We start from the raw sequence: 22,985 nt of genomic DNA on the forward strand, positions 1-22,985 counted from the left end.
CCAATCCAAAAATGTTACTCTCTAGAGGCAGTGAGCTGATAAATATGTGCTCCATGTTTTGGAGTCTTTCTATAGTTAAGGGTGTAATCAGCTTTCAATTGTAAATTTACTTTGGGCTTCTCTCAACTCTTCAGAAATGGTCTTTTTGTTTAAAATGTTGAATGTGTGGTTTGCAGCCAGAGGAAAAGGCTGTTGGCTAAATTGGAGGTGGTTCAAGCATTCTGTTTCTGAGATATGATGCTCTGAAAAAAATTGGTGCAAATTAAGTTTATAGAGACAAAGGATAGTTTAGTGATTTGGGCACTAGCTGGGAGTTGGGAGACTGGAGTTTAATTCTCTACTCTGCCGTGGACAGACTGTGTGACTTAAACAAGTCTGTGCCTCAGTTCCCCACCCATAAAATGGAGGTAGTAGTACTGCCCTATCTCACCCTGGTGCTGTGAATATACATTGAAGACTGGGAGGTGCTCATATCTATGACTCCCATTACCATAGTAATATCTACACGTATGTCCATACTGCAGCGGGGAACAAGCCTCCGGGCCCAGGTAGCTAGACTTGCACCAGCATGCTAAAAATAGCTGTGTGGATGGTGTAGCACCAGCAGAGGCTTGGGCTAGTGAGCAGAGTTCAAGCTTGGTGGCTAGTCTGAACCTTTTCTGGTGCTGCAATGTCCACACAGCTATTTTTAGTGTGCTAGAGTGAGTCTGTCTACGTGCGCTGCAGGCCTTGCTCCCAGCTGCAGTGTAGACATACATTAAGTTCTGAAGGTTCTTTTTGTCATATAAAGTTCTTTATCAGATCTACTCCACAGGACTCTATAGGGCAGATGTTGAAGTGCTAGTTTTGGAGTTATTTGCCTCTGAAATAGAAACATCAGAGTGTTCTCATGGCCTGGTAGAATTTATGAGGTTCCTCACATATGACAAGCCTTTGAACAGGATATGAATGACTTTGTGAAAGCTATACACCTTGTGTCCATGTGCTCTCCCTCGTTCACTCACACAATTCATTTTGCACAAATGTATGCTTCGCACCCCCTACCCCATAGAAGTACCAGAGGCAGTGTAGTCTTGTGAAGCGAGGAGAGAATTGGGAACAAAATTGCTCTTGAATTCTACTCCCATCTGTTCCCTACAATATGGTCTTCGTAGTACAGGTACTTTTCAATCACATAATATCTTTCATTCAAAGCTCTCAAAGTGCTTTTACAACACAAATCATGCTTCACAACCACTTTGAGGGGTACATTTATTTCATTATCACCATTTTGTAAATGAGAAAATTGAGGCTCAGAAAGGTTATGTTTAATGACAAAATTGTCAAATGTGGGTGCCTAAAGTTCAGCATATCAGGCCCAGATCCTCAAAAGGTATTCAGGCCCCTAACTTCTGTTAAAAAAAATTTGTGGAAGTTATGAGCCTAAATACCTTCGAAGATCCAGGTCTAACTTCATATTTGGCACCTAGCTAAGCAGTCTGATTTTCAAAGGTACTGAGACATCTCAGTATCCGACTGACTTCAAAGTATGGATTTAGGTGCCTAGCTTTAGTCACCAGCTGGTTTGTTTGAGGCCTGAGAACAGGTCATTCCTAGAGGTGGAACGAGTATAGTTTTCTGATTCATAGTCCCATAAACTAATTTGTTAGACCAAACTGCTTCCTATGCATGTAATTTAGGGCTAGATCTCATATAGCATGCAATAAGTGTGGGGGGAGAGGAGGGATAAGTAACTTCAAATTCTTGCATGACACCATTTCACCATCTGCAAAGTGTTGCTAATAGTACTTACTTACCACACTAGTGGAGTGTGAGGATGGATTACAGTTTGTCCAGCACACTGAAAACATACAAACAATAACAGCATTTTGCACTTCAGTAGTGCCTTCTATCTCAGGGTCTTTACTTGCTGCTGGGAATGGTTTTGAAAATATTGGATATTACCATCTAAAGTTTACAAATGCAAAAAAAGCAAATGAACAAGACCCCACAACCCTGCTCTTCAGAAGAATTTTATGAACACCAAGAATAAAAGTTAGGGATGAGGGGATAAATTCCATCAGGGAAATCATCCCAGCCACCACTTTAATTGGGGGGTGGGGTTTTGAGGGACTCCTGCAAATTCTCTACAGTACATTGCTGCTTGACCCTAGTTTAACTGAGATGTTTGTCTCAAAATTAGGTTTACACAGAGGAAGGTGGCTAGTCTGAAATCAGTGGTGTGGGAAACTAGGGCATTGTAATTTTAGATGCACAGGTATTTTGTGAGGCTTTTATAGGGAAAAGTGCTAGTACATTATAGAGAATAATCCCTATGGCCCCTTCTCAGAGCTCCATGCGGAAGGTCAGAGAGGTTCTAGCCATCTTCTTCCTATAATCTTCATCAAATTTCTCATTCTGTGCCATTGTGAAGTGGTTCTTCCAGTCTCCAACAGTCTCTACAATACAGGAAAGCCAAAGAGATACTCAGTCACCATTAGGAAGAATTTTTCCACTTCATCCCAAGTCCTGAAATCCATTATCACTAACTCAAAAGATATTAACAGTTCAATGAAGGGCTAATTCAAAAACACAACAGGAAGGAAGATGAGGGAATACTAAAAATACAAAACAGCAGCACTGTAACAGGTTGACTCACTCCTTAAGGGCTGGGGCTGGCTCAGATCATACTACAGAATGAGCCATAGCTGGGAGAGATCAGGGTGACTGTCCTATAAAGTGCAAAAGGAGGCTGCAATCAATGAGGAAGCTTAGGAAAATGAGAGACACTGTAGGAAGCATGAAGGACTTCTGCAGGGAAGACCTTGAGACTAAGGGAATTGGAAACTTCTGTGGAGAAACCCAGACAGAATTTGGGCCTAGAAGTTCACGGGCCTGTAGGCCAGTGAGCTAAGCTCCAGCTAGAAAGAGCTGGGAGGATGGACTGAGAACAGACTAGGACAGAAGAGCTCTCACTGAGATAAGACACCAGAGCAAAGCATGGACTGTTGTGTGCGGATGGACTTTATTTTGGAACCCTGAGGATTGTTCAGAACTGTTTTTGTTATTAAGCCAGCCCCAGGTGTGTGTGCGGAGGGGGGGAGGGAAAGGTGTTTCTTCTCCATGTGAAAACCTGTATACAGTTCTTAAGGGTCCTGCAAGAGGGAGATTAAAGGGGCAGGGCAGCTGCAAAGCATTCCCTAGCCACAAGAGGGTACTCCGTAAATGGCCACACTGCTACAAGCACCTTTTCTCATGAATGGTGAGATTGAGTGGTCCATTACTGCAGGAGGCTGAAAAGTGTAGTTTGCCATGGGGTTGTCCTTCATTATTTCAAATGTTGTGTGGTGGATGATCTTATCTAGAACCGCATTCTCCAAGTCCTTCTCCAGGAACTGTAACACCTTTTGGATTTCACGCTTTGGATCCTGTGGAAGGAGTGAAATTGGATAAGAAACCGACCCAGGAAGAGGAAACAAATCCGATAGGGAAAAGTTGTGAGGAAGTTTTAAATGTTGAAATCATACCTATGACTGGGGTAGGGGTGGAATCAGATCAGCTGGAGACCCAGCTGTTGTTAGCAGAACATTGCTGTGGGGAGCTCATACCTGCTGGAATCTTGAATGGCAATAACAGAGCACTATGAACCCTGACTCACCCCCTCACCTCCTTTAGGTCTTCATAGAAGAGGTAGATAATACAGTTGTTCTCTTTTGCTTCCCACCATCCTTTTATGTGATCATACTAGCAACCCCAAAGCACTGAAAGAGAAGAGAGTAAGCAGTAGTCAGCAAGTAGCAATGTCTGATCTATTCGGATATCTTAGTTACTTATATAGCCCCCATAAGTGGAGTATCTGAGCACTTAATCTGTAGTGTATTTATCCTCACAATGCCCCAGAGAAATAAGGGTATTTTATAGATGGGGAGTTGGCATGGGGGTGGTCCTTTACATTGACAAGAGGGAAAAACAAACAAACAAAAACAGAAAACCAGCAGCATCTAATCTGAGTCTGGATCTACAGACTTGGGTTTAAGGCTCACATTACAGTGCTAAAAATAGCCATGTAGATGTTCCTGCTTGGGCTCTGAAACCCAGTGTGCGTGTATGGGGTGTAGACAAACACTGAGGCACAGAGAGACTGAGGACTTCTCTATACAGCAAGTAGCACAGCAAGCCAGGGTGTCGCTCTACAGTGTGCCAGCTTGCCCCATGGTAATGTCCTTTGTGGGCACTGCTTGTAGCAAACTAGGCTTTAATCTGGGCGTGCTGTAGCAATGTCACGTTTACATAGGTTGTTACTGTGTGACAAGTTGGTGTGGTGTAGATTCACACTTTGGCTTGCTGTGCAGTGACTTCATAGGATATCAGGGTTGGAAGGGACCTCAGAAGATCATCTAGTCCAACCCCCTGCTCAAAGCAGGGCCAATCCTCCAATTTTTGCCCCAGATCCCTAACTGGCCCCCTCAAGGATTGAACTCCCAACCCTGGGTTTAGCAGGCCAATGCTCAAACCACTGAGCTATCCCTCCCCCCTTGGCCAAGGTTACACGTTAAGTCTGCATTGGAAATATTTTTCAGAGCCCCAGACTATCCTTCCTCTCCAGCTGATTGCTGAGCAATATGCCTTTAACCTCCAAATATATGGAAAAAAATTAAACTTTAAAACAAGGAATTTTGGGGTATTAGGGACCCTGGAGGGGAAGGGGAAGTCCTTGGAGTGAGAAAGTGGAGAAAGGAAGGGTTTCTTGGTAAAAGACACCAGAATGGAATAGAGTTCCTGTTTAAATGTTTGGAGTAGATTTCCCTACAGTACATTATCAGTGTTGGTTCAGAACAATGGATGGGGGCTGAATATAAATAGCATAAATTAAAAAAAAAAACACCAAAAGGCACAGGATGTTCTACAATTGGTTCCATTCACCTTGTCCAGCCATGCATTTCTCCAGAAACTCCTCCCAGGTTCCTGGCTCAGGCATGTTTTAATTCATTCTGTGAAAATGGGAGTATGGCACCAGGGTGTCTTTTGCATTTCTTGCCACATAGGATTATCTGGATTGGTTGTGGAAGCAAGTGAGAGAAAGAAATGAAATATGTATATTTAACATTATAGATGTAGACATGTACAGAGGGTTCTGAGTGTCCTGTTTTGTGATAATCTTTTGAGAGAACCCACAAAAGTCATAAAAATTTTCTGCTTGGGAGCTGCTATTTCCTGAAACCAAATCTGTGATTGAATGAAGTTCCTTCACTTTCACACAGAAGCGATATATTACAGGGAAGATCATAGAATATCAGGGTTGGAAGGGACCTCAGGAGGTCATCTAGTCCAACCTCCTGCTCAAAAGCAGGACCCATCCCCAATTAAATCATCCCAGCCAAGGCTTTCTCAAGATGGGCCTCTAGATTTCAGGAGGAGTCTGGAAACCAGCCTTCATCCTATTTAATTTGTTCATTTCCAAATAAAGTAGTCTTGAGCCCCCTTCCCCTCCTTACCTTACACTTTTGCTCCCAGAAGGATGGAGGCACCAGTTGTACAGGGAGACGAGTTTTCAGTGCTCGTGGGGAGGACATCGCTTCAGCTAGTTCCAAGACTGCAAAAAGTTTTGTAGTAATTCTCCAGTGTCCTTGTATCTATATTCCTTTTTGTCTTTGTCACCATCATGTGTGGGATTTTGACTCAGACTTTCCAGGGAAATGCCAGTTTGTATCAGTTTATACATGTGCAACTCTACCTCATTGCAACTCTCCATGGAAAACATGGTATAACAACTTGTATCAACCATCCGTGTCCTTGAGACTTTGCCTGCATTCTTGAGGAGGAATGCTGAAGGTATACAGATTCATTTTTTCTAGCTTTTTTGGGATACGGTCTAAATCCCTCTAGGGCAGTGCTGAATATTGACTCGTCTACTTGGATGGACCTTATCCCATTTCAGCACTCAGTGAATATTCATTTTACTTTACTTATAGAAGATTATTTCTTTTTAGGACAAGAGAGCCATAGATAGGGTGACCAGATTGTCAAAGTGAAAAAACTAGGACATCTGTCATGGAACGGGAGGCAGTGAGGGTTTTTTTATTTAAATGAGGATTCAGGATGTGTGCATGAGACAGACAAGATAGAACAAGGAACCTTTTTTTTTTAAACTTCTCTCATCTAAGTAACCATGTTCTCCTGTCTCACCGTTCTGTCCCCTTTAAGAGTAAGATGAGTATGTTAGAGAAAGTATGGTGAAAGAAAACAGTATTTACCTTTACTATTTTCTTCCAGTCCCAACTCAATGACAGTATTTTTGATCCTATTCCTCCAGAGTAGCATTTCTAACAAAAATTCTTCCATTTGTCTCATCACTATACTGTCCTCCTCCTGGGTTTTCTGGTTTTAGATTAGTTTCTATACTTTTGTCATGGTCTTCCCCCCCCCACCCCGCCGCCACTTCCTCTTGCTTGGTCCTTCCTCTTTTGTCTCCCCAAGAAACAGGTGCCCCTTTTGTCCCTCTATGCCCTGACACAGTCAGGTGTGGAGGACGTGAGACATACAGCAGCTATCCACAGTCAGAGAGAATTTCTTTGACTATATGCTAGGTCGGGTTGGCTTGAGGACTCACACTCACTGGCAGGCCTCATTGAAGAGCTCCTGCTCATAGACCTGAATAATCATAATCACCTGTGTAGAAATCTCTCCAGATAGCATAACAAAAGGAATGGAGATTTTCTTGGAAAACTGTCATCTACAATGGATACTTTTTTTTAGTGGATAAGATTTTCCATTATTTAGAAAGCAAAATTTTGATTTCATAACTTTGGACAAAATTGCGTCCTGTTTGTGTTACATTTACCATTTGTATCAGAGCTGAAAGGTCCAGGAAGAACCCACTCAATGAAAGGGTGTTGCAGATAAGTGGTGGCACGTTTACATTTCTCAATGTCTCCATCATGTTGGATCATATCCACAATCTCCTGTATCCATGTTGTACCTGAAAAACATTAGAATTTTACATATTTCCCCAATGCAGTGCAGAGAGACTTTTCTAAGAGAAATGGAAGCTTGTTAAAAATACTGGCTGGATGGTGACCACATTCAAGGAAGACTGGAGAAGTCACAAGGCCATTGCTACAAGAGGACAATAGGCATGGGGGTTAGAAAGTGAATGAGGGAGAAAATGCAATGAAAGGAAGAGAAGTTGAAACTTTTAGTACCTCCTGAGTAAAAGCCTCTGGGCTTGCATTTAGGACTCTGTTCTTGTGTGTGGTAGAAATTAATGAATAAAAGCATGGAGTTCAATTGGTTATGAATTGTAGGATTGTTTATTTGTAGAGCTGAGTTAAAGTCAATTTTCATCTCGTGGGAAATTCTGATATTTTTTGACAGTTTTTTTCATCCTGAACTAGGACAAAAATTGAAGAAACCCAAAGGTTTCAATAAATGAAAAATTCTGAAAGTTTTCAATTTGGAAATAACAAAAAATGTTCAACATTCCTGAACTGAAACATTTTGTTTTGAGTCGCTTTGAACTTAAACTGAATCTGTTGCTGGTGTGTCTCCTACGGGTTGTAGTTTGGGTGCTTCAGACACCGATTCTCCCCCATGGGCTGGGCTCCATGACTGGACTACAAATCCCATCATGCACTGCGATGTTTCATCCAGGGGAGACTGCATCCCCGGTGATGCATCATAATCTGGCCAAGGAGTCCAGCCTATAGTAGAGAGTGGGGGTATGGGAAAGTGAACTACAACTTCCATAATGCACTGCAGCATTATGCAGACAGATGCAGTTTAGTGTTGCACTGATCCTAGGCTAAACATTTCAATTATGTGCAACAAACTGAAATGTTCAGATTTAGGATGATCTCACATGAAATATTTTGTTTCAATTTTCCTTAAGGAAAATAAAAAAATTCAGAATAGAAATTTTCCCCACAGAAAATTTTGCAGCAACCATATTTGCTGTTAAAAACATTTTGACCACCTCTAATTTGAATGACTACCAGGCATTCAAGAATGTTCTTTAATCCCAAAGTTTTACATATTTTTGTTCATCCAAAATTGCACCTGAAGTTTGTAGTTCATTATTCCTTTATTTGAAAGGTGTAAATAATCTACCATATGATGTAAGTGGCCAACCACAGGACACAAAAAATAAATACTAGCTAGTGAAGACAGACTGAACAACCTGTAGGCTGAAGATGTTGGATCACATTAAAGAAGTTCTGTATTAAAATCACAAATGAGTTTGATTCCCCATAGTTTAGATTCCAGGGTATTACTAATTAAGAGGTCTCTTGGGTTTTAGTACTGTTTCTCTCCCTCTATGTGTGAAACTTGCAAGCTGCTAATTGTGTTAGTACATTCTAAGACAGAGACTGTTCTCAAAGCAATTCACAGAGAGAGAGACTCAAAGCAATACTCTAACAACAGAAACAGCACCCAGAGACTCCCCGCCCTTTTGTTGTATTAACAATTGTGATTAAAATAGAGATAGAGGATGTATGTGGATGGATGCTTGGTGTAGATAATAACTGAATGATCAGGGAGGTGCCAGCCTAAGAATCCAGTGTCCATTGGCTGAAGAAGGCGTCAAGTGGAAATAACCAGAGGACCCCCGGAGGGCAGACTGGAATCCACCCAACAGCCTCAAGAATGGGAGAACCAAAGAACAAGATAACATCTGGCACCACGGAGCCGTCAGGAATGTGCCATCTGCTGATTGATTCAGCAACAGCATGATGAAGCAATTCCCATAGACTGGCATAGGAAGAAATTCCTATAAAAATAGACTCTAGAAAGTGAGAACTTTGGGGTCTGATTCTGAAAACCAACTTCCAGGAGCATCAGATGAGCATCTGACAAGGCCCTGCTCCCTCCTCATGTCCAGGCCACCTGGCCAGTGGCTTGGCATGAGCAACTCCAAGGCTGGTAACTATGATGAAAACCTTGCAGAACCTCTGTGTGTGTGTATGTATGAATGTGTGAATAAATGAGATTGAATGGAATGTTATAACTATAACTAACTGCTTACTATGATTCTTTCTGTATTCACAATAAATGTGGTATTTTGCCTTTCCCTTTAATAAGATCCTGCTGGTTTTTAATTTATTGGTACAACAAAGATTCATCCAAACCTCTTGGTAAATACTAATAATTAAGGCTATGTTTACACTTAAAACATTACAGTGTAGACCTACATCAGTAGCACTTCAGTGTAGACATTACAGCAGGGGTGGGCAAACTATGGCCTGGGGCCACATCTGGCCCTTCAGACGTTTTAATCTGGCCCTCAAGCTCCCACTGGGGAGCAGGGTCCAGGGCTTTCCCCTATCCAGAACTCCGGCCAGGGAACGGGATCATGGGCTTGCCTGGCTCTGCATGGCTCCCGGAAGCAGCAGCATGTCCCCCCCTCTGGCTCCTAGGGGCAGCCAGGGGGCTCCACACACTACCCATGCCCCAAGCGCTGCCTCTGCAGCTCCTATTGGCCGGGAACCACAGCCAATGGGAGGTACAGGGGCAGCACCTGTGGATGGGGCAGCATGCAGAGCTGCCTGGCCACCCCTCCGTGTAGAAGCTGGAGGGGGACATGCTGCTGTTTCCAGGAGCTGCTTGAGGTAAATGCCACCTGGAGCTTGCACCCCTGGCTCCCTCCTGTGCCCCAATCCCCAGCCCTGATCCCCCTCCCACCCTCCAAACCCCTCGGTCGCAGCCTGGAGCACCCTCCTGCACCCCGAACCCCTCATCCCCAGCCCCACCCAGAGCCTGCACCCCCAGCTGGAGCCACACTCCCCTCCCCCCACACCCCAATCTCCTGCCTCAGCCTGGAACCTCCTCCCGTACCCTAAACTCATTATTTCCGGCCCCAGCCCAGAGCCTTCACCCCCAGCTGGAGCCCTCACCCCCTTCCACACCCCAACCCCCAATTTCGTGGGCATTCATGGCCCGCCATACAATTTCCATATCCAGATGTGGCCCTTAGGTCAAAAGGTTTGCCCACACCTGCACTATAGTGACGCAAAGGGTTCTTCCATCACTGTGGTTAATCCACCTCCCCAAGAGGCAGTAGCTAGGTCAAGGGAAGAATTCTTTGTTGACCTAGTGCTGTCAACACCAGGGGTTAGGATGGCAGAGCTACATCTCTGAAGGGTATCGTTTTTAAACAACCCTGAGAGACATAGCTATGCCAATGTAAGTTTTCAGCATAGATCAGCCCTAACTGATAAACTTGCAGAAATCAGGAATGGTTCATACCCGAGTAACTAACAAAACAAAAGATCCCTCCCCCACAAAACCCACAAGCCCTAAATTCATAATAGTTCAACCAATTCCCTTTGGTTAATTATAAATTGAATGATGATTTTAACCAGGGTTTTGTTAAATTAATACAAATTGTGTGTCACTGACTATACATTTACACAAACTGAACTAAAGATTTAATCATATGATGCTAGACTATCTATTTGCATTTTGTAAGTGGTTGGTTATTTTTTTCTAAAAAGGAAGCTAGAAGTCACTGGTGCTCCGATGAAAGGCCTATGCTAGTGATTACATACATCTCAAGTCACAAGTCTTGATGAAAGTATTGCAAAGCATGAGTTTCAGTGCAGGCAGATAGTTCTGTCTCAACCCATTTCCACTCCCCTCTGTTCCCACACACCTGCTTTTGCATAGGTTGCGATGAGCAGATAATCAGGTCTGGCTCTGAAGTTCCAGATTTGATCCCATCTGTCACACACTCTTTTTTGAAGGAGAACTCCACCCACTTCATCTGTTTCAGAGCGTGTCACGGAGCACTCTAGGTTCAGATCTTTCATCATATCCAGGGCCATTGTGTACTGCATGGAGAAGAAATAGGTTGCCAGTAAACAGGTCTGCTCTAAAGAAGTATATGAATGTACTATTCTAATCTCAGCCTGGGACTCAGTACACTTAGTATGGTAAAAATGTCCACAGTTCTCTGACTCAGTTGCTTAAAGTTAGACATGCCTAAATGTGGCTTTAGATACAGTAAACTGTAGCCTAATTTTCAAAGGTGCTAAGCACCTTGCAGCTCCTACTGGCTTCAGAATGACAGCATCTTTGAAAATCATGCCATTTACTTAGTTACCCATGTTTGGGCATTTTAGCCTTTGCATACATTACTTAATGTAAATTAGTGACAGGCACAGGTAAATTACAAACTACGTAACAACTTGGAGCATTATCCTGAGCGGATTTGAACACCCACAGTTTCCACTGAAGTCAACTGAAGACACCTCACAGGACCAGGTCCTTCTTTACTAAAGAAAACAAATGGCAAAAGCTTAGTAATGTCAGTGCTCCTACTCTTGCTACTGAAAACTAAACCCCATTGGTCCTTTGTAATTGTTACAGTTCTGGACTTCTATCTTCTGGAATACTGTTGCATTTTACAGCTCTCTCTATCACCTCCATCACCTTTTTCAGTGCTTTTTTGAGCAACGGTAACATATCTGGAAAATTCTGAGATAACTGAAGTTGAAACTGGCTCATTGTTCCTTCTTGTTGCACTCCTCCCACAGAACAGCATGATTATAAATAGTATGCCTGCTGCAATCCAATAGTCACAAAACAGACTGAAGAGGGGTTTTCTGGACTTTGTTTTTCCTTCTGTCCTCCTGATTCTAGTTTCTTTGCTCTGTCTGGGAAGATGGCATTAGTAAAGGTGCAGGGCTTGGAACCACAAAACTGTGCAAGAAACGTGAAGCTGGAGAACTTGGATGCTTCCTGTCCCTGATGTTGCAGTTCCAGGATGAAGAGCGTCTGCTCTCTGCGGGCTGTTCTATTCCTAATCCTATCCACACCTTCTTTAATATAGGTGCTGTCAACAAAGAAATAGTGTAGGAAATTGGGCAGATCTTAAAAAAGTCCCCTGCAAATGCAGGAATAAGAGGAGGAGACAGCATAGCAATAGTCAATGGCTAGAGAGTTTCTCTGCCTTGCAATGTATGCTCCTTTTTAATACCTGGAGGGATATGTTTTTAATCATATTGTAAAAAAATGTTTACTTACCTATGACGCTAAACACCTGAGATTATTAAAAGAGAAATAGCTCCAGTGAGGGCAATTTGTTTGTAATGTTGTTTAAAGAATCTCAGAATAAGAAAATTTTCCTGGATATTTGACCTAATCTGTACATATAGTATCTTAAAGGGAAAATAAGTCTCTTTATCTGTGTTACCATTAGTATCAGAATGAATATAGTGAATTTTTTTAAAAAAAATCTTGTTTAGTTTTCATCACTTACTGTAAACTGCTTGTTTACTTTTTTCATTTTATTCAGTTTGGACAAGGAGAACTGATTCCATGGTCACTAATTTTTGTTTAAAGTCCGTTTCTAGTCAATTTCACTTTCTGATTTTCAGTCATTAGCATGATGTGCAATATTTTAATCCAAACATATATTTAAAAGTTTAAACAACTAATTGTTTTCAGTAACATCATGAGAACATTTCCATTAGATTTTTGTCAAATGTTTGTCCCCTGAACTGGGGACATAAAATAATTAGAAGTAATCTTTTAAATCCATTATTGCCCTACACAGCTGAGCTGCTGATTTTTCCACCAAGGAGTTATCTAATAGAGGAAACTTTCAGAGCCACTATTGATCTTATGGAGTAATGATAGCAGAGGTTCCTTTTACCATTGCTCCTGAAACCTGCTTCACATGGGTTTTCGCCATATGGAGAAGAAATGTCTCATCTAACTTAGGTGGCTTTTCTCCACCATATTAGAGAAGGCATGGTACTGCTGGCAGTGGTCAATTCCACCACATCCTAGACTTGCAGATGGGCCAGATAAATGGGTAAATAAGTGCCAGACAGATGTCAATACCCTCCTGATTGCCATTTTGGGGGTTGGAAGGAATTTTCCCCCAGGTCAGATTGGAAGAGACCCTGGAGTTTTTCCACTTTGCTCTGCAGCATGGGTCACTTCCTGGTTTGAAGTAGAATAAATGGTGGATTCTCTGTAACTTGAAGTCTTTAAATCAAAATCTGAGGACTTTAGTAGCTCAGCCAGAGGTTATGAGCCTACTACAGGAGTTGGGTGGGCGAGGTTCTGTGCCTGCAACATGTGAGAAGTCAGACTAGGTGATCATGATGGTCTCTTCTGGTCTTAAAGTCTCTGAGCTCCTCCTTCCTACAGCAGGGTCCACTGTCTTTTCATCCCTCCGGCCTGATAAGTCTTGATCAAGTCTTGAACAATATTGTTTAGATAATTGAAGTTGTAATAAAGAGTACAGAGGAAAACAGTCTTAAGATGATGATACAAAAAACTCTGCTCAAATTGACACTGATGCCCTTATAAAAAAAGGCATCTAAGATCTACCCACTAGGCTGGAGGAGAGGGACAGGGACATGAAGGGAGAAAGACCAGCAGCTGGACTCTTCAGAAATACCCTGGACATTTGCACCATTAAGAAATGAAAAACATAGCTAAGATACAATACCTCAAACAGAAGTTATGAATGGGATGCAGAAATTACTGGTTCTTTGGTCTGTGATATGCAAGAGGTCACACTACATGCTCTTAATAGTCCCTTCTGTTTTTTTTTTAAATGAATCTACGAAAATTGAATGGATAATTTTTACTGTGGCCTGACAAAGTGCTAGGAGTTCATTTTTGTTTGTGTTTCACCCCACAGTTCAAATAAATTGTTGAGTTGTCAGTTTTCACAAGTCATATGATATTAGGCATTTTCAGTTAATTATGATTTCGAGAGGTTTCAGAGTAACAGCCGTGTTAGTCTGTCTTTGCAAAAAGAAAAGGAGTACTTGTGGCACCTTAGAGACTAACCAATTTATTTGAGCATGAGCTTTCATGAGCTACAGCTCACTTCATCGGATGCATACCGTGGAAACTGCAGTAGACATTATATACACACAGAGACCATGAAACAATACCCCCTCCCACCCCACTGTCCTGCTGGTAATAGCTTATCTAAAGTGATCATTAAGTTGGGCCATTTCCAGCACAAATCCAGGTTCTCACCCTCTGCCCCCACCCCCCACAAACTCACTCTCCTGCTGGCAATAGCTAATCCAAACTGACCACTCTCCAAGTTTAAATCCAAGTTTAACCAGAACGTCTGGGGAGGGGGGTAGGAAAAAGCAAGGGGAAATAGGCTACCTTGCATAATGACTTAGCCACTCCCAGTCTCTATTTAAGCCTAAATTAATAGTATCCAATTTGCAAATGATTCCAATTCAGCAGTTTCTCACTGGAGTCTGGATTTGAAGTTTTTTTGTTGTAAGATAGTGACCTTCATGTCGGTGATTGCGTGACCAGAGAGATTGAAGTGTTCTCCGACTGGTTTATGAATGTTATAATTCTTGACATCTGATTTGTGTCCATTTATTCTTTTACGTAGAGACTGTCCAGTTTGACCAATGTAAATGGCAGAGGGGCATTGCTGGCACATGATGGCATATATCACATTGGTGGATGTGCAGGTGAACGAGCCTCTGATAGTGTGGCTGATGTTATTAGGCCCAGTGATGGTGTCCCCTGAATAGATATGTGGGCACAGTTGGCAACGGGCTTTGTTGCAAGGATAGGTTCCTGGGCTAGTGGTTCTGTTGTGTGGTATGTGGTTGTTGGTGAGTATTTACTTCAGGTTGCGGGGCTGTCTGTAGGCAAGGACTGGCCTGTCTCCCAAGATTTGTGAGAGTGTTGGGTTATCCTTCAGGATAGGTTGTAGATCCTTAATAATGCATTGGAGGGGTTTTAGTTGGGGGCTGAAGGTGACGGCTAGAAAATCATAGATTAGAATCCTAGAATATCAGGAGGTCATCTAGTCCAACCCCCTGCTCAAAGCAGGACCAATTCCCAACTAAATCATCCCAGCCAGGGCTTTGTCAAGCCTGACCTGAAAAACTTTGAAGGAAGGAAATTCCACCACCTCCCTAGGTAACTCATTCCAGTGTTTCACCACCCTCCTAATGAAAAAGTTTTTCCTAATATCCAACCTAAATCTCCCCCACTGCAACTTGAGACCATTACTCCTCGTTCTGTCATCTGCTACCACTGAGAACAGTCTAGATCCATCCTCTTTGGAACCCCCTTTCAGGTAGTTGAAAGCAGCTATCAAATCCCCCCTCATTCTTCTCTTCCACAGACTAAACAATCCCAGTTCCCTCAGCCTCTCCTCAGAAGTCATGTGTTCCAGTCCCCTAATAATTTTTGTTGCCCTCTGCTGGACTCTTTCCAGTTTTTCCACATCCTTCTTGTAGTGTGGGGCCCAAAACTGGACACAGTATCCAGATGAGGCCTCACCAATGTCGAATAGAGGGGAACGATCACGTCCCTTGATCTGCTGGCAATGCCCCTACTTATACATCCCAAAATGCCATTGGCTTTCTTGGCAACAAGGGCACACTGTTGACTCATATCCAGCTTCTCATCCACTGTAACCCCTAGGTCCTTTTCTGCAGAACTGCTGCCGAGCCATTCGGTCCCTAGTCTGTAGAGGTGCATGGGATTCTTCCGTCCTAAGTGCAGGACTCTGCACTTGTCCTTGTTGAACCTCATCAGATTTCTTTTGGCCCAATCCTCTAATTTGTCTAGGTCTAATTTGTCCAGGCCTTTGATCAAATCCCTCCACTGGCTCTGTAATGGGTTGGCACCCACTTATCGCAAGCAGCCCCTTTTTTGAGTGTGTATCTGCACCTCTTTCAGTCTGTGGTGACCCATTCTGGCAGTTTCTCTGGCGATTTCTAGTGACTCAGCCCTCCAGCAGAGTTACATGCAGTCTGTATGGAACACAACTCTAACAGACCCCTTCTGGGGTATGAATCCAACAAAGTCTTTAAGTGCTTCTGGCCTTGGTAAGGGGCTGTGCCCCCAGGGCTTTCTCTCTGGAGACTCTTTGCCCACTCTAGTCTGTTCTGGCCCCAGGTCTCCAACAGGGCCTCTTAACAGTTCAGATCCCCCTTCTGGAGATTTATGACTGTCTAGTTGTAGGCGATTTCCCCAGTGGCTTATTGGGGGGGGGACCTGGGTCCCCCCACTACTCTGGGTCTCAGCCCTTGTGCCACCCTGTTCCTTTAACCAAACTGCTTTCAGTTCCCCAGCTATTTCCCCACCCCCCAGCCTTCATCAATGCTTCACCCTTACCTCAGGGCTCTTCTATGTTCATGCCCAGCAGCCAGCCAGGAGCTCTTTCTCACTCCCCTAGTCCCTGCCAGCACTGAGCTGTCCTTGGTGCTGCTATCTTTCAGTCTGTTAGGAGCACTGGCTTCAGTCCTCAGGCTCCAAGCAGCAACTGCCTGTCTCTAGCGCTGCAGCTCCTTTTATATGGTCCCCCTGGGCCCTGATTGGCTGCTCTCTGCAGCCTCTCTGATTGACTGTTTCCTTGTAGCCACTCTAGGCAGCTTGGAGAATTTCGCTACTGCTCTTTTCCTGGGATGGGTGTGCCAGGACCCTGAGGCCTCCAGCAGGAGGCCTCTGGGCCTAGTCCACCCCGTCACAGGCTCCCATTCAGCTTCTGATACCAGTTTAAGGCTTTGGTCCTTATTTTCAAAGCAATGGATGGTTCAAGCCACAGATACATTTAAGACTGAATTTGGATCTATGAACCACTGCGACAGCTGCACTCCTCTGAAGCAACACAGATCACAAACCCCAGACAAAGTACATGAGAGCTGGGGACAAAGCATTCTCTGTCAAGAGATCTGTCCGTGAAACACATTTCTAAAGGAGATCAGGTGAATCCAGAGTCTGCCTGTCTTTAGGAAATGTGGCAAAACCTTCCTTTTCCTCTTTCTATCATACAACACTAACAGCGCCTTCTAGCCAATAAATCCCAAGTCTAAGAAATCAAAGACAAAAACCCTGCCCCAAGCAAAGTTCTTACTTCCAAAAAGGAAGAAGTTCCAAGAATCCATGAAATCCACTAGGGACTTCTTATTACTACTGATTTTTTGTGAAAGTCACTCAGATAGTATGGCTATGGGCAGCAATATGAAACCACTAGACAGACAGATAAGAATCTGGGAAATCAGGGAGTGAAATGGGGGTAGGACAGGACAAGAGCGTGAGATGGAGGCAAAAGACTGAGGGGACAAAGAAGAGAAGGTGTGGGCAAGAGATTGTGACTGGATGGGCTGGGATGATCTGGAGGGAGCAAGATATTGATAGAAAAAAGGAATGGAGAGGCATAGAATGATAACTTCCCCATCTCAGAAGTTGATAGAGGGCTGCTATGAGGGGAGGGCTATATGATAGTGCTGTTTCAGATTGAAATGGTCACACAGAGATTCAGGGTAAAAAATAAAGTTAAAAAACTCAGGAGACAGAAAAAAACCCCAAACAGTTAAAAATATTGCTTGATATTTAAGCCAATGTATATTTTAGGGGCTCTGACTCAAGTTTTTTACTCCTAGAACCGGCAATCTTGGAACAGTTTGTTCACGAGCGAACAAGCAAAGAACACAGGAAACTCAAGTAGCAATAATTTTCTTTTAGTTTCCCTTGTTCCAATTTACAGTGTAAGGTAATCTGTGACATTACCACAGACCCTGTATAGTCTATTAACAGGGGATCTAATGTTCTCCTGTTTGTGGCAGCCACATTGGATTTTGTTTGTCCTTCACATGCCTGCACCTGGTGGTTTGTTTCCTGGCCTACACCCCTTCTAGTTACACAACCTGGAGGATAATGCCATTAATCCCTGGGATAAATTAGCTAAAAAGTGAGTGAACAAAGAAAAGTTATGAAGTTGTTTAGTGTTTGTTTCTCTCTTTTCACTACTGTGAATCTGAGTAGCCTGTGAAAAGAGTAGTGTACCAGGTGTCCCGGAGAGAGGTTAGAAAACCCTACCCACAGCTTTAATCCTGCTTTCAGTTTGTGCACTGAATGAGGGATTTCTTCCCATTACTTTTAATTAAATATATTGATTATCAGTTTTTTAACTTGACAAAATGTAGTAAGGACTATATTGATATATTTCTGAATACTAGATTTAGCTTTTTATTCCTTTAAATCAATAGTGGTAGCAATGTTCTAATTAACAATTCTATTAATATATTTTGGACAGAGTTCCATTTTATTAAGTAACAGGAAACATTGATATTTTACCATTAAACCTCATTACTCTCTTCTTACAGTAAGAGGATTGCAGGGATCATGTGGAGGGAGAAAAAGAATATGCAGTGTAAGGGAATGCAGCTAGGTTGCTATGAATACAGCGGAAACCCCTTTCCGGCCTACACAGCACCTCCTTTTTGACAAGCATGTCATAGAAATGTGGATCAAGGTATAGTTCAATTGTGTTAATAAATATGAACAATAGTAAATTACCACATTTTTAATGAATAGGAAAACAGTTTGCTTTTGTTTTGTTTTAATTTTGTGTTAGATTTAAACATCTCTACAAATAAAGTCATAATAATTGAGTCTTGTTAGGGATGTGAAGTAGGGATTAGAAAAAGTGTACTTCTGTTACTATTTATATAGGACCAAATGATGGGGATTCTAAGTTGTTACTCTCAAGACAATAGCAAGGTAGTATTAAGTCAGATTTTTATGAAATGTTGCCTACATCTAGATGACTGCATGAGCAAGGAAACAACATTAGGCTTAAAATCTGTAGTCAATATGTTGAAGTCTTAAAATCACCTTGCAACAGTTTATATTTGTATTACATTATTGCAAACGGTAGTCTCCCTCTGGTAGCCAAAACACCATCTTTTAGTTCCCATGTATGTTAGCAAAAGTATGTTTAACATACTGAGCATTAGAATTCAAAGGTTTTTTAATTTAAATCCTGTGGGGTTTATAATATAAATCCTCCCCCCCGCTCGCTCGCTCTCTCTCTCTCTCTCTCTCTGGCATATGGATAACTACATTTAAAAGCCTATCTTTGGGAAATACACAAACTCTGTTGGAGAAACAAAACATAATTTGTAGGCTTAAGCTAAATTTCCAAACTGGGGTTTCTAAAGCCAGGCTCCTAAATCCATTTTTAGCCACCTAAATAAAAGTGATGTGACTGTCACTGAGGTACTGAGTAAACCTAGCTCACTGAGGTCAATGGAAGCTTTAGATGCAACGGGACAGAAGTACAGTCAACCCTCCCCTGTTTTTTAAAATGAAAATGTTGACAAAAATATTTTATATTTTCTATTAAAATTGTTTCCACACTCATTTTCTAGCCAGCTGTAAGGGCTGCTTTCACACACTCCTCTTCTAAAGCACCTGTACAGGGAAGGCATGATTTGACCTAATTAAAACCACTGAAAACTTGAAATTCACATTCCATTCTTAAACTCCACTGGGCCGAGGTATTACAGTGTATATATTACCAAAGAACACTCACTGTGTTATCTGCCTAAGGGGAGCATTAATTCTGACCTTCATATTAACGCGGTGAGGCATACTTAATTAATGTTTGGGAGGTGCCTAGAAACTGATGGTAAGTACCATGGAAATGCCTATAAATAAGCAAAATAAATAATACTCAGTAAAATGGTAAGTGTTACAGATGGAGTGATAGGTCTTAGGCCTCAACAATGCATTTAAGCACATGCTTGAATCCATTCCTGTTCAATAAATCACTTAAGCATGTACTTTACTTTAAGTTTCATTGACTTCAGCTGCAGAGATGTCCTCATATTACACCTTCTCTCTCCTGTACGTTTTCCTGTTGGAGGAGGAGATGGAGCCAGCCTTTGTAATAAATCTGTCCAAGCACGGCATGTGTTGGAGACACAGCTACATTAATATATGAAATTGTTACTGTCAGCATGAATAATCATATGACAAAGTTTAATTGGATTCCTACAAGCTTTTCCAAATACCTTTTGTCAAGAAAATATACCCATGAAATGCTGCGGTGTCAATCCTTCAGTAGCAGGACATGGTTTTAGCATTGTTTCCAGAAATTACTCAGTACAAATGAAAGGTCAGGTGTACAGTAGGCAGGGTAACACATTTCCATTAGTAAATGAGATTTGCTTTAGACCCACAGGGCACAAAACAAACTTTATAATAAACATTTATAAAATTTGGTGCCCTTTATAAAGTGAAATTATGGAATTTACTTAAAATAGCTAAACTTGCCATTAGTGGTTCCTTGGGCTAAAAGGTATGTGGTGGGATGTGACAGGGGAAAAATGTCACCAGTACACATAATGATAGAAGTTATTGACTTTGTACAGTTGAGGATATTAAAAATTAAAGAGTCCAGTTGTCATAAATATAAAGGGAAGGGTAAACACCTTTAAAATCCCTCCTGGCCAGAGGAAAAACCCTTTCACCTGTAAAGGGTTAAGAAGCTAGGATAACCTCGCTGGCATCTGACCAAAATGACCAGTGAGGAGACAAGATACTTTCAAAGCTGGAGGGAGGGAGAAACAAAGGCTCTCTCTGTATGTGTGATGCTTTTGCCAGGAACAGAAAAGGAATAGAGTCTTCGAATTTAGTAAGTAAGCTAGCTAGATATGCGTTAGATTCTGTTTTGTTTAAATGGCTGATAAAAGAAGCTGTGCTGAATGGAATGTATATTCCTGTTTTTGTGTCTTTTTTGTAACTTCAGGTTTTGCCTAGAGGGATTCTCTATGTTTTGAATCTGATTACCCTGAAAGGTATTTACCATCCTGATTTTACAGAGGTGATTCTTTTACTTTTTTTCTTCAATTAAAATTCTTCTTTTAAGAACCTGATTGCTTTTTCATTGTTCTTAAGATCCAAGGGTTTGGGTCTGTGTTCACCAATGCAAATTGGTGAGGATTTTTATCAAGCCTTCCCCAGGAAAGGGGGTGTAGGGTTTTGTGGGAAAGACGTTTCCAAGCGGGCTCTTTCCCTGTTATATATTTGTTAGACGCTTGGTGGTGGCAGCAATAAAGTCCAAGGGCAAAAGGTAAAATAGTTTTTACCTTGGGGAAGTTTTAACCTAAGCTGGTAGAAATAAGCTTAGGGGGTTTTCATGCAGGTCCCCACATCTGTCCCCTAGAGTTCAGAGTGGGGAAGGAACCTTGACACCAGTAGTTAAACATTCAGAGGCTATCTGCAACTAAAAATTTACAGAATATTGAATATTCAAGTGGGATCATACAGAGTTTCATCAATATAAGAGGGAATCCACATCGTTCAGTGGAAAATAGGATTGAGCCTTAAGTCCGGTGCAAAAATTCTATTGACATTAATGGGAACAGGATCAGGCCCTAACTGGATATCTTGGAGGGATGATATAACTAGAATTGCAGATTTATACTGCAAGGGAGAGGCAGTACTTATGAAGTCACAATGAAGGGGTTTTCTGTTACAGACTACCCTCTGAAATGCTCAGTAATGAGCCTTTTAACCCCTGGTCTATAGCTAAAGGATGATGTGTACATGGTCCCTCTCACCCATGGACTTTTCTATACACAGCTTCATAAAAATAGTGGAACAGCTTTTTTTTGAGAAGGCTCTAGAAACAATATTGTTATGGAAGGTCAGCTACAGCCAGAAATTTAATGAATGGCTTGTAAGAAACAATTTTAAATAGCAACATGAACTCAGCTTTTCAAGAAGGGATGGTTTGCTGTGAACTTGCTTTTCATGATCTGCATTTCAAGCAGTGTCACTAGCTTAACACCAGGCACCATGTGCTGATACCGAAAATGTTGTTGGCCTTTTGTGTGTCAAAATATTGTTCATGCTGAAGACTGACAAGGTGGGCAAGTAATAACAGGGAATGAAGATAAATTGATCCTGGACTCTGACATGTACTAACTATGGCCCCAGTCTTCCACAGGGCCACAAAGTCCTCCAAAGCCCCCTGCAGACCTCACACCTGGATACAGTGCCAATAATCTCTTTGGTACTCTATACAAGGTCTGTGCATATGGATCTCTTGCAGCCAGCATCTCCTTCTGCTTCTCATTAGCTGAGGTCTCACTGCCACCATTCTTTTTTGTTCACGTGGGCCCTGATTCTACACTGCATCCACGCTGTGCTTGGAGGGAGTGGAGAGTAGCTGCCACAGGGAGTCAGTTGTTTCTTGGCCACCCAGCCTTGATTCTTGGCCACCCAGCCAAGCAGAAGACATACGCTAACTTCCCTCACTGGTGTAATGTCCATTAGGGACCTCTCACCGGGCGTGGGTTCTCTCGCCTTCTTCCCTGCAGAAACTGCTTGGACTTCAGAGGTTGTGCCTTCACCAAGCCCTTTTATTTTAAGTTCCCTCCTCCATATCCACAACAATCCCCTTGCAACAGTCTATTTATAGCACCACAATGCCTTTTAGTTCTCTCCCCAGGACCTGAGAGGAATGGAGGGCTCCCTCTCTTCAGGCCACTGTGTAACGAAGCTCAACAAGTCCTCTTTCCCCCTTGGGGCTTCCTTCCTGCCTCTTTATCAGCCTTGGGCTGATGGGCTCATTATCCCCTTATTCCATTCATCCATCCAACCTGATTGTCTAATTACCCCCATTAGTTTTCTCAAGGGGAACCAATTAACATCTGAGTGATCAGAATGCTGGCTCACCTGTTCACTCCCTGCGCTCTGTCACAGGACATCACACCACTGCATAATCAGATACAGTGGAGTTCTGCTCCTCCACACACCCTCACATATAAGGTCTAGCCCCTAAATACTCCCACCACACTGTCTCCTTCTCACTGCCCCCCTGTCCCACCCCTATTGCTGTGTGGGGACATGTGGCACAGGAGATAGCAGAGCTGCCTCCACCACTGGAGAATTTCCCCATGCAAGGGGGAACCTCCACTAGCTATCTCCGGCCTTTTCAGGTCACTTTGCCCTGCTTTTGAATGGACTTAGCAGACCAGAGAAACTGGCACATAACCTTTAGAATATATGCTTTCCCTCCCACCCCCATAAAATATTATGTACGTTTGTGTTACCACTAGTAATGGAGGTACCTCCTACAGAGCCACAGTAGGTAGATCTTGCTAATGCATGAGGTCATGTGTCATGCCACTAAGAGGCCATAGTGTGGGGGCCAGGATGTGAGCACAAGCCTCCAGCCAGATAGTTTATGGTTCCCACCAGCA

At 42.6% G+C, this 22,985-nt stretch overlaps 1 protein-coding gene across 1 annotated transcript; it reads right to left on the reverse strand.

Moving 5' to 3' along the window:
• Window positions 1-2,325: 2,325 nt before the first annotated feature.
• LOC125639491 (sulfotransferase 1C1-like) lies at window positions 2,326-10,799 on the reverse strand. Its single transcript, XM_048856711.1, is given in 7 exon segments — window positions 2,326-2,436; window positions 3,225-3,407; window positions 3,646-3,740; window positions 4,903-5,025; window positions 5,471-5,572; window positions 6,821-6,958; window positions 10,628-10,799. Coding segments are annotated over 7 exon segments (924 nt in total).
• Window positions 10,800-22,985: the final 12,186 nt, after the last annotated feature.

The sequence above is a fragment of the Caretta caretta genome, chromosome 1 (genome assembly GCF_965140235.1).
Source record: "Caretta caretta isolate rCarCar2 chromosome 1, rCarCar1.hap1, whole genome shotgun sequence".
Classification (NCBI taxonomy): domain Eukaryota; kingdom Metazoa; phylum Chordata; order Testudines; family Cheloniidae; genus Caretta; species Caretta caretta.